Raw genomic sequence first — 12,713 nt, forward strand, 5'->3', positions numbered from 1 at the left:
TCACATTGCTGTACCGTGGGTGGGGGTCACAGGCTGATTGAGTCCAATGGTGCTGCACAACCAGCCAGCAAAGTCGACCTGCTCTGCTTCAGACAGTTTGATGAAAGAATGCACCTGAAGAAGAAGAAGAAAACGGTGGTTACAAAGGTGAAAAACCATTAAGGGATTGAACATACTGCTACGTTTGAACACTCACCATCAACTGTTTCAGGTCTGCTCTCTCTGCAGGATTCTTAACCAAACTTCGATGGAGAAACAAACAGAAAGTAATGCATTTTAAAACCACTAGGTGGCAGAAAGTCTGACGGACAGATAAGGAAATTTCAAGGGTGTTAGTGAATTTATTTCTCCTCCATACCATTTGTTCACAAAGTCTTGAAATTCAGAGCCGAATATCCCGGGCAGCTTTGGTGGAGGCTACATATGTAAAGGTTCAGTCAGCACTTAATGGTTCAGATTTGTGGCATATTTATCACATTGTACAGCAGAAGACAGGCAGGATGTTGTCATATTATAGGGGCACACTCACCTCATTGACTATGTAATCAAGCAGCTCGAATATAGCCATTGGTGGTCTGTCAGGTCCGTATGCTGGGGGAATAAAATATAATTTCAGCTTTCATAAATAACTGTCCTCTGCACTCAAAGCTGTTAAAATTTGAAAAAGCCACTGTGCAGAATCACAGGACAAACCAGTGTCATGTCAGACTTACAGCTGCCTGGTCGCCCGGGGGGTTGTGGCTTTGGGGAGGACTCGCTGCAGGCTGCCTCCCCTTCTACTGGGTAGCCAAAAATCTGTTCCAGTTCCTTAGCATCAGGCGGTGGGATCGGGAAGCGCCCAATTGCCATTTCAACCAGGGACAGACCCATACTCCAGATGTCCGACTGAACAGAGTAATGGGTTCCCTGCAAACGCTCCGGCTGCACAACACACATTCAATTATATCACTACTGCATCCAGTGGATTGTATAATTAGAAAGTGGAGCAAAAGACAACAGGCTAAAGCAAAACAGATATTAATTACAAGGAGTGTTTTTTTATTGTTGCATGTTCTAGTGTTTTGTGCTGGGCCAACTTTAAACACAGTCCATACTGAAAATAGATTCCCCCCACTTGACATGAAGCCTGTGTATACAGCTAGTCCTAGTTGATTTGTGAGTCAACAAAATTGGGAATTAGGGACTCTAGTTTCCAACCGCATGAAATTTGACACTTTACTTTAATTTTAACAGGAATCTTATGACTAATGTGTGTATGACAGCAGCAGGAATGTGCATCCATTTTAACTCACCGACATGTAGGAGCGTGTGCCCACAAAGGAGTTGGCCATGGAGTCTATGAGCTGTCCGCTCACTCCAAAATCGCACAGCTTGATCTCACCGCGGGAATTCACAAGGATGTTAGAAGGCTTGACATCTGAAAGAGGGACATGCACTATATTTAAGGGACATTGTGGGCAAATATTCAACAAATAACACTAAGCACATAAGAACAGACTGCTGCAAAAGCCTACTGCATGTTGTGCACTGTGTGCGTATCTGTTATAACATTTCATTTCATCATTCATATGTACAACAATGAGTGCAACAAAGATCTAGTCTAGCAACTTCAACACAAATATAAAGGTCTTGTAAAGGGAAAAACCTTATCATAATGATAACATATTTTAGTAAATTAAACAGTTAATGACCTCTGTGCATGATCTTGTGTTTCTCCCTCAGGTAGGCGAGCCCTTTAATGACCTGGAAAGACAAATATTCCTTATCAGTGTAGTATTATAACATTTAAGATTGTTTTAATAGACACAATGTATTAGCTCAGTGATGAACACAGTTTTATATCCAAAAAGAAAAACAAATATAGCTGTAAGGTAACGACCAGAGCACAAAACTAGCGGTCGAGGTGTCGGAGCTACTCACAGCGATGCTGACTTTGCCAAGGATCTCCTCTGGGATCTTGCCTGCCTTCTTCAGTGACTGGTCCAGGGAGCCACCGTCCTACAGCCAGCAGGGAAGGAAAAGATCGAGAGCATCTACTGAAAGGACTTATTGAAATTCATCCATTTAATCGAAAATGAGTTTCTTTCAAAACTAATGAGGTTGTACACACAAGAAAAAACATGTCAGACACTGTCAGCACAGTCTGTAAAGCAGCACTCAAAGCAAATGCTGTACAAACACATCGGGAGCCAGAACTTATTAAAGATGAGTACCATATGCTCCATGCAGATGCTGATTTCTCCGTCGCTGTAAAAAGCTCCGTAGAAGCCCACAATGTAGGGGGAATTACACTCATGCAGCACCTGCAGCTCCCTAATGATCTGGTTCCGAATGGCTGGTTTGATCTCCAGGTGGATCAACTGAAACACAGCAGACATCAGGTTTTATCAATCATCTCATATCACATGGAACATTAATAAAAGGAGGGTCAATCTTTACAAAACATCTAAAAACAACATACGTTATAATCAAAAAATGATCATGAGCAAAAATGTTTAATATGGCTGCATGTTTCCGTTGGTATTTCAAACTTGTGTGTTATTATAAAGGGGCTCTTCAATGCTGTGACAGACTTTTGGCCCATTTATCCACATTTCATGTAACCCTAACCCAAAATACTGGAAAATGAGAGACAAATTTGACTCCACACTCCAAACATTGATGATGCCTGATGATGCCTCTTAAATACTGAACAAGAGAGCTATGTTTTTTATATATCATGTATGTTAGATAAGAGTGGCCCTCTGAAAGCTTTTAAGCCCTATCTACAACAAACCTTCAGGGCCGAAGCTTACCTTCCTCGCCATAATCAGCCCGGAGGGTCGGTGGGAGACCTTGAAGACGACTCCTCCGTTGCCGGCGCCCAGCTCACAGATCTTCTCAAAGTCATCGTCCTTCAGCTCTCCCACCTTCTGCTTCTGTGTCAGAAAGGCCTCCAGGCGTTTTCGCTGCTGCTCATCCAACTCAAGCTCTTCTAGTTTCTTCTGGAGGGCCTCCAAATTTGTTCTTAGAAAGAAGATGGAGAGAAAGATGAGTTATTCATATATTATTAATGTATTCTGTTAATAAAAAGGTACTTGAGCTCGTTCAGACAGAGCTTTTGCAGATGTTCATTCCCGGAAATACCGGCTGTCCAGATATACTGTATATCTCATATTTTTGAAACCTTTTAGAAAAGATAGAGCTTTGTGTGACAATTTGTAGCGAAAGTTACTCGTTGAACAATGACAATCAACCAGCAGGAAGACAGAAAGGGTCGCAGGGTGTGTTTCAGTGTTTCTTCCCTCCTCCAGTGTGAGGAAGCTCAGAGATCCTCTGAGCGCTGATGACGCTCTCCTGGCGCTGTTGTCATGGCGATGCATTGAGAAATCCATGGTGGAGCGAACTCATCTGAAATGCTGCATATTGACCTCTTCCTTCCCTCCCACTCAACAATCTCAAAACACTGTAGTACTGTAACACAAAGCCTTTGTCGTTACCTTTAATAGAAGGTGATGTAAAGACCAGTGAGTCGTCATGGTCAACTGGTTAGATTCAGTATCTTTTGTTATCAAAAAAAAGCTTTGCATATTCTTAATGCAAAGCTTAAAAATAAAACACAAGCATGCAAGGATATTTCATATGCCTGCAAGTGTAGAAGCTACTGTAAGGTGTTCCATCTTTAGCTTTTAACAAAAACTGAATCTTTAGATTAAGTGCTGGTCTTTCATTCTTGCATGCTTATCTGACGATAAGCAGACAGTTTTCTTCTTGCTCAGTGGTAATTATGCTTTTTTTCATCTTGGAACGTAATCACGACTTAGTGGAGAGCAGCTATAGCAGGGAAGTACGCTCTTCACTCTGCTGCCCCACTACACAGCAAAAAGAGAGGGTTTAAGTGGTTGTATCTTTGAGGGTAGGCCTGCATATCCATGGAGACGAAGTGCTAAGTTTGAGTAGGTTGTGGGCAGCGTGGGCGCTTTGTCGACAGAAGCTGGAGGTGGAGGAGGCTGGAGATACTAAGAAGAGGAGCAGCCTGGAACACACTCCACACAATACGTAAGTGTGAGGGACTACAACAGCTACACACACCCCCACCACCCCCACCCCGCAGGATGAAGTTAGCACGAAGCTGGCCTTTTGTGCTCCTTCCACACAATGTCCAAGGACACCTAGTGAAACTGAAATCAGAAGACAGAATATTTCTACAGCTTGATAGAAAGCAGCAAAAAGAAGATGCCGTCTTTGTTTTGCAGTGTTTACACATGAGTGCATTTTCAAAAGATTTTATTCAGCAAGAAATTTAATAGCATTTAAACTGAAGGAAAATTAATATTTTTGCAACCAGGCGTACATATCTCTGCCACTGCATTGCTAGGCAACAGCTTGAGTCAATTTTTACTTCCTGACAGTTTATTTCATTCCCATAATATCACCGCAATAAGAATTAAACTGGGAAACATTTGGAATGTTTACGTTTACAATTGTGAAATGGGCCAGAGTAAATAAGTTGCAATTCCTTGAGCTGAAACAGGATGTAGTCAGTGGTGTCTTGTCGATGAAGAATCAGCACCTCAAACTATGGTCAGCTATGCGGTATGGGTTAATCATTTATTTTCCCTTTTGCACATTCAGTTATCTAAATACAACAAGTCTATGCAAAAGAATGAACTGCAACCATTTTCTGATTAAAAAGAGATGCAGGCATATTCTGTAAGTTTGGAGATAAGTGGTAGTAGGATCTTATCCAGGATTTTCAGCAAATAACAAATTGCCTGAAGAGGTCTATCCAGAACAGGTTGTTTTCTATTTGTTCTCAGATCTCCTCTGATAATATTACATGCTTGGCTGGCACTATGTGGGCCACTCAGTACACTTCTCCCATGGCCGCCAGCCATTTCATGCTGAGAGAACATTTTGCAGGCTGTAATGGCAATTCCTTTTCACCAGACTAGAATGGTCTGGTTTCAATAAGAGGCCTCATCGATTGCATTAAGCCCTTCTGCACCATACATGCAACACCTGAGCATCAGATCCTCCTAAATAATGTGCTAATTTATGTTTCTGTTCTGATTCATTTTGTCCCTTCATTCTATTCAAAACACGGCTGGGTTTTCTTTAGTGTAAGCTTTAATATTGGTATTGTTTTATGAGACTGGATGTGCTCTGGGATCATTTCTATCTAACATCCCTTTACAGTACATATATTCACAGAACAGACGTCACGGTAAACAAATCACAGGTTAAATATTTAAATTAGCGTGGTTGATTTCCATTTAGCTGTTTTACTATAAGGCTCCTGGTATTGTGCATGCTGGCTGAGCCATCCTGGCTCAATGTCACGGCTCACTGGGACACTTAAACAGATCAGGGCATCTATAATGTTATAAGTAACACCTGTGCTTTTTCTACTATGACAAATCAAAATGTCTGCTGTGAAAAAGGCATTTTGGTTCGAGCTACGCTGAGAATTAAATGAGGTCATTAAACTCAGTGTTCACAATATAAGTGAAAAAGGTGTAAGCTGAGAAGAGGCTCAATCAGCCAAAATACAAAACACAATGAACCTTGGCTGTGTAATTGTTTGCTAAATGGCCACCTACAAATAATTTTGCTACACTGTTTTAATGCTTTTTTGGGGGGATTTGAAGCAAATACTTAAAGAATTACAAACTAATCCTAATTTGTGTAGCTCCAAGACAAAGATACCCAGGTTTGACCTTGTAAGAACCCATGTAGGCCTCTTCCTCTAATCTCTAGCATCACAACTAGCCCAAAACATACACACCCATCCTATTAGGAGCAAAGAAGCCTGGTTCTTTAAATCCAGTCCCCCCCCCCTTCACTGGTCTGCAGATGTTTGGCAAAGCTCCAGCTCTCCACAAATAAAAAACACTTGCACCTTTTGGTTCCTTGAAGCCCCCGAAGAGCTAAAATTAGGGAATTAGGAAATATTACACTTAGGGTAGAAATATATTTGTCTTGTTTGACATTAACACTTTAGTGGCTATACACGCAACGTCTCCATAACACATAGAGTTCAGATGCCCATTGGTTGTGAAACGTATCTGGTTCCTGTGGCATCTGACATAGCAACATACAGTTTCACCATTGTTTAAATAAAATAAAATTTGTAATGTAACTGTATAACTATGTGGGTGTGCAGGAGTTGGTTTTATGCAGTGTTAAGGAACAAAATATGTTTAGATAGTGAGGCACAACTGTGTGCAGACCCGTCATCTACCATTTGCTTTCCCTCAGAGCCTCAGACAGTTGAGCGTGTGGGCGCAGATAAAACGGTCTTTCCATGGAAAAGTGGTGCAGCGTGGTTTTCTGTCAGCAGTGTGTCTGAATGTCACAGTGAACAATACAGTAGTACTACTTGACGCACAAACACATAGACATAGTGAGTTGTGCAACAGCAGAGACTACCAAATATGTGATTCAGAGTCCCTGATTGTTGCCTCATCCCGACATGCTGCTCCTCGCCTGTTACAGCGCAACTCCAGCCAAACATGATGTCATATACAAATGAAGCCAAGGCACAACTCCTCCTGTGATGGTTCTCGCTTCTTAAATGTGAGAATTCGCTGCTTTTCTTTGTCTTGAACAATAATATTCTGCATATCTTCGTGCTTTGGACTGTCGGCCAGTCAAAAAAAAAAGCAATTTTAAGACGTCAAAGAGTTTAAAGGTTTTTTCACTGTTTTTCTGACATTACGTAGGCCGAACGAATCATCGCAAATCTAGAAAAATTCTGCATCCGTCTTAATTTAAACTAAAAGACTTAGCTTACAAAAGTGACACCTAAATGTTCAATGCAAAATTATATTTAAGTCTGTTACTTTTTAAGTAATTCATTGCATAAGACACAAATAGCCTTCAGATGTATGATCTCATGGTGAAACAATGAAATATTCCTCCGTCTACATCAGAAGACCATCACGAGGGATGACATGTTATGTAATTTTCATCTCAGCTGATGCAGCTTGTTGCTGGACTGCTTTTCTCTGTGAACTGAGAACTAGAGCCGAGAGTCACAACTATTTAATATCTCCATTACTGTGTTTATGTCTGAGGCTTACGCAAAACTTCTTCAGCACACAGAAATACCAGTCTATACACTGCCTCCCTGCAAAGGTCAATCTCTGACTTATCACTGTCCACACAAAGAGGACTGCTCATCCATGACTTCTTCATGGCAAACACGCAGGTCATACTTATTTTGTTAATGATGGCTCAGTTCCATCATGTGTCCCTGTAAGCAAAGCGAGTGAGCCAGCAGCACACAGGATGTAGCTCAGCTAGATGGAATGCAGTCATAAAGGTAATAATTACAGCTGTGCTCTTCCTGCTATGACATGCTAAAACGACTATGATGATGTCTGGGTAACATGATTTATTCATGAAAGCAAGTAAAAAAATAGTTTGTTCATTAGAATTATCTTGGAAAGTTTTAGCAGTTGCAATATTTAGTGTAAGCCAGTAACATGGGACGATGAGTTGATCAACAAATCACATTTGATACACCCCAAACTTGATAATTGATAACGTGTAGATCGACAGAAAATGAATCGGTATATATTATTATTGATATGCTTATCAATGATAAGAATGATATGAGTCTGACTGAGAAAGCTCTTGGAAAATGGCAACTTGAGCTAGTGTCTTTTCTTTTTTTTTTACTATTTCCTTACTTTCTACATGATTAATTGAAAAAATGATCGATTAATGAAAATGATCATTTGTTGCATATCTACTGCTAGTCAGACACAAGTTATATTTGAAGATTACACTATTTGGGAACTTATAGTCAATGATTGGATTTATTAAACGCATCTCAATATATAAATATATAACAGTGAAAGTGTAAACCTCACACACACACACACACACACACACACACACACACACACACACACACACACACACACACACACACACACACACACACAAACACCTGTGTGTCTCATAATATACACACACTGTAAATGAGTGATTGAGTTATTATTCTAGATGTTACTGCAGTTGTCATGAGCCTTTATTGCATATTTATTGAAGGTGAATCTGACACAGGTTTAATCAACACCATCTGAACATGGACTCACTCTGTGGCTCCGGTGCCGTTGATGGTGTTTCCATCGGGGATCGGGTTGAGTTGGATCGGTTCTGGCTTCCTTCTCTTCTGCATGTTAGAGACAACAAGAAACAAGCTGCTGCAGAAACACAGGAGCTGCTGCAGAATGAATGGAGAGAGAGAGAGAGAGAGAGAGAGAGAGAGAGAGAGAGAGAGAGAGAGAGCTCAGGTTACTCTACAGAGACCAGGAGCTGGAGGAGCTGGTGTTCTGGTTGATGGGTGGATGTGAAGGATGTGAAGGATCCGGGAGATGCAGCGTCACAACAATATTTACATTCGCCTTCCGGACAGCATGGCTGTGCGTGGGACAGCGCCCCCTCTGCTGGTGATGGGAGGTATTACACCAGCGGAGGAGATTCAATTCAATTCAGTTTATGTTGTAGAGCCCAGAATCACAAATTACAAATTAGCCTCAGAGGGCTTTATAATCTGTACACATGAGACATCCTCTGTCCTTACACCCTCACATCCTCTGACCCTCACATCCTCTGTCCTTACACCCTCACCTCCTCTGTCCTTAGACCCTCACCCCTCTGTCCTTAGACCCTCACATCCTCTGTCCTTAGACCCTCACATCCTCTGTCCTTAGACCCTCACATCCTCTGTCCTTACACCCTCACCTCCTCTGTCCTTAGACCCTCACATCCTCTGTCCTTACACCCTCACATCCTCTGTCCTTACACCCTCACATCCTCTGTCCTTACACCCTCACCTCCTCTGTCCTTACACCCTCACCTCCTCTGTCCTTACACCCTCACCTCCTCTGTCCTTACACCCTCACCTCCTCTGTCCTTACACCCTCACCTCCTCTGTCCTTACACCCTCACCTCCTCTGTCCTTACACCCTCACATCCTCTGTCCTTACACCCTCAACTCCTCTGTCCTTAGACCCTCACCTCCTCTGTCCTTAGACCCTCACATCCTCTGTCCTTACACCCTCACATCCTCTGTCCTTACACCCTCACATCCTCTGTCCTTAGACCCTCACCTCCTCTGTCCTTACACCCTCACATCCTCTGTCCTTACACCCTCACATCCTCTGTCCTTACACCCTCACCTCCTCTGTCCTTACACCCTCACCTCCTCTGTCCTTACACCCTCACCTCCTCTGTCCTTACACCCTCACCTCCTCTGTCCTTACACCCTCACCTCCTCTGTCCTTACACCCTCACCTCCTCTGTCCTTACACCCTCACATCCTCTGTCCTTACACCCTCACCTCCTCTGTCCTTACACCCTCACATCCTCTGTCCTTACACCCTCACATCCTCTGTCCTTAGACCCTCACCTCTGTCCTTAGACCCTCACCTCCTCTGTCCTTACACCCTCACCTCCTCTGTCCTTAGACCCTCACCTCCTCTGTCCTTACACCCTCACATCCTCTGTCCTTACACCCTCACCTCCTCTGTCCTTACACCCTCACATCCTCTGTCCTTAGACCCTCACCTCCTCTGTCCTTAGACCCTCACCTCCTCTGTCCTTACACCCTCACATCCTCTGTCCTTAGACCCTCACCTCCTCTGTCCTTACACCCTCACATCCTCTGTCCTTAGACCCTCACCTCCTCTGTCCTTACACCCTCACCTCCTCTGTCCTTAGACCCTCACATCCTCTGTCCTTACACCCTCACATCCTCTGTCCTTAGACCCTCACCTCCTCTGTCCTTACACCCTCACATCCTCTGTCCTTACACCCTCACATCCTCTGTCCTTCCCTCACATCCTCTGTCCTTACCCTCACATCCTCTGTCCTTACCTCCTCTGTCCTTACCCTCACCTCCTCTGTCCTTACACCCTCCATCTGTCCTTAGACCCTCACATCCTCTGTCCTTACATCCTCTGTCCTTACACCCTCACATCCTCTGTCCTTAGACCCTCACCTCCTCTGTCCTTACACCCTCACATCCTCTGTCCTTAGACCCTCACCTCCTCTGTCCTTAGACCCTCACCTCCTCTGTCCTTACACCCTCACATCCTCTGTCCTTACACCCTCACATCCTCTGTCCTTACACCCTCACATCCTCTGTCCTTACACCCTCACATCCTCTGTCCTTACACCCTCACCTCCTCTGTCCTTACACCCTCACCTCCTCTGTCCTTACACCCTCCACCTCTGTCCTTAGACCCTCACATCCTCTGTCCTTAGACCCTCACATCCTCACATCCTCTGTCCTTAGACCCTCACATCCTCTGTCCTTACACCCTCACCTCCTCTGTCCTTACACCCTCACATCCTCTGTCCTTACACCCTCACCTCCTCTGTCCTTACACCCTCACCTCCTCTGTCCTTACACCCTCACCTCCTCTGTCCTTAGACCCTCACCTCCTCTGTCCTTACACCCTCACATCCTCTGTCCTTAGACCCTCACATCCTCTGTCCTTACACCCTCACATCCTCTGTCCTTACACCCTCACCTCCTCTGTCCTTACACCCTCACATCCTCTGTCCTTACACCCTCACATCCTCTGTCCTTAGACCCTCACATCCTCTGTCCTTAGACCCTCACCTCCTCTGTCCTTACACCCTCACCTCCTCTGTCCTTACACCCTCCCTCCTCTGTCCTTAGACCCTCACCTCCTCTGTCCTTACACCCTCACATCCTCTGTCCTTACACCCTCACATCCTCTGTCCTTACACCCTCACATCCTCTGTCCTTACACCCTCACATCCTCTGTCCTTAGACCCTCACATCCTCTGTCCTTAGACCCTCACATCCTCTGTCCTTAGACCCTCACATCCTCTGTCCTTAGACCCTCACATCCTCTGTCCTTACACCCTCACATCCTCTGTCCTTCCCTCACATCGGCACAGGAAAAACTCCCCTAAAAACCCCTTTAACAGGGAGAAAAAAGGAAGAAACCTCTGGGAGAACGACAGAGGAGGGATCCTTCTCCAGGATGGACAGAATGCAATAGATGTCATGTGTACAGAGATGAGAGTAGCAATACAAAAGTGTACAGATGCTCTGTTACAAGTCAAATAACAAATGTATTAGCATAAAAAGTACAAAAAGAAAAATGACTCACTATACAGAATGATGCAAATTATATTATTCTAAATGTTAAGTCATTGATATAAAAAGTACTTTCATGTTTAATGGCTCTATTTTTCTAAATATATATATACTGCTGAGTAGCTTGCACATTTTATCAAAGGATCAATAAATCCGTATCTTTATCCATATTAATAGCCTACATAATAATAATAATATAATATAATATATAATATTTTGTATTATTAATCAGAATCTGCAAAGTAACTGGTAACTAAATGTGACACATGAATGTAGCGGAGTAGGGAATACAATATTGTATTGTAGCGTAGTATAATGAATACTCAAAGGTGTTTTGACTTTGCTTTCTTTATTCTAATAATAGCTACGAGATTGTCTTGAATAACGTAAGCCAAAAACTGTATGTTTTCATGCGGTTACAAAAGGAATGAGATGCACATTTGGATGTTTTAACACTGAACAACAATGAGGAAAATCAAAGCAATATGAATAAAGCTGAAAACTGTATACTTCTCATTAAATTAAAGATTTTTATCGAGGACATCTCATCCTACCATTATAATCCCATAAATATTTAATTATCCTAAATCCAGAATAACATCAACTGCTAAAAGAAAGTTAAAAATTAAATGAGAATGGCATCAAATCTAAGTCTACTTTCATGAGTTGTGTAATTAGTATGCAAGTAGTGTAAATGCTTTTAATAAAGGATACTCCGGTGAACACATTTGAAGGCCACTTCATGTGATTGATTTAATGTAATTTATATCTAATTAGGATGGAATACATTTATAATCAGCGTACAATACACACACACAACTGAAGTTACCATTTAAAGCGAAACGATTTTAAATGACACAATAAATCCTTTGACATTTTCTGTGCAGGCTCTGCATTTCAGTCCCAAATCACTGAGGATCACTGTCTGATTTCACCCGCAGCAATACCCTCCCTTCTTTAATATTTCCCTTTACACATTTGGCATCTTTTATTATTTTTGACACTCTCTGTGGCTGTTCAGAGGATTAAAAGAAGCTGTTGATGATTATTTTTTGTTGATTTTTACAGAAACTCAGGCTTATGCTCATCAATCCAAGCTTCTTTCTCTTTTTCCATCAATGCACTGCTTACCGCTAATAAACTTGCAAAAATAACAAATCTCCAATGTCTTTTCCATATAACAAAGCCTTTTTATCAGGATTAATCTCTGAACATTAAAACTATTTGACAGAATTTTTTTAATTATAAGACTTTCTGATCTATTCTCTCTTTAATTTAGGGTGCATACTGTATCAGTCAGACTGTTTGACCTCCGTGTAAAAGATGAATCAGAACCACCAATGAATGGTTTCACCTGTTGAACGGGAGCCCATCACTGTCCTTCCATTTAGTGAAAGATGTGTCAGCTGTCAGCATAACCGTACCCCGCAGATTAGTCATCAGGCCCAACTTGAAACTAGCTGCCATTTTTACAATCTGCTCTGAAGTCTCTACACATTGTCCTGACAGACACAAGGCCGCTGAGCCGTGCCTGGTTTACCAAAAGCATCTTACTGCCAAAATCATCTTTTTCTCCATAAACCAA

At 42.5% G+C, this 12,713-nt stretch overlaps 1 protein-coding gene across 1 annotated transcript; it reads right to left on the bottom strand.

The window, feature by feature from the left end:
- Positions 1 to 8,224, bottom strand: map2k1 (mitogen-activated protein kinase kinase 1). Its single transcript, XM_054620152.1, has 11 exons — positions 8,088 to 8,224; positions 2,796 to 3,006; positions 2,214 to 2,360; positions 1,921 to 1,998; positions 1,692 to 1,743; positions 1,293 to 1,417; positions 714 to 921; positions 530 to 591; positions 359 to 417; positions 197 to 242; positions 1 to 114 (listed from the first exon to the last, which is right to left on the bottom strand). The coding sequence occupies exons 1-11, from the start codon at positions 8,168 to 8,170 to the stop codon at positions 1 to 3; spliced, it is 1,185 nt and encodes a 394-aa protein (XP_054476127.1). The 5' UTR covers positions 8,171 to 8,224.
- Between the last annotated feature and the right edge of the window lie 4,489 nt (positions 8,225 to 12,713).

Source organism: Anoplopoma fimbria, chromosome 19 (genome assembly GCF_027596085.1).
Source record: "Anoplopoma fimbria isolate UVic2021 breed Golden Eagle Sablefish chromosome 19, Afim_UVic_2022, whole genome shotgun sequence".
NCBI lineage: Eukaryota > Metazoa > Chordata > Actinopteri > Perciformes > Anoplopomatidae > Anoplopoma > Anoplopoma fimbria.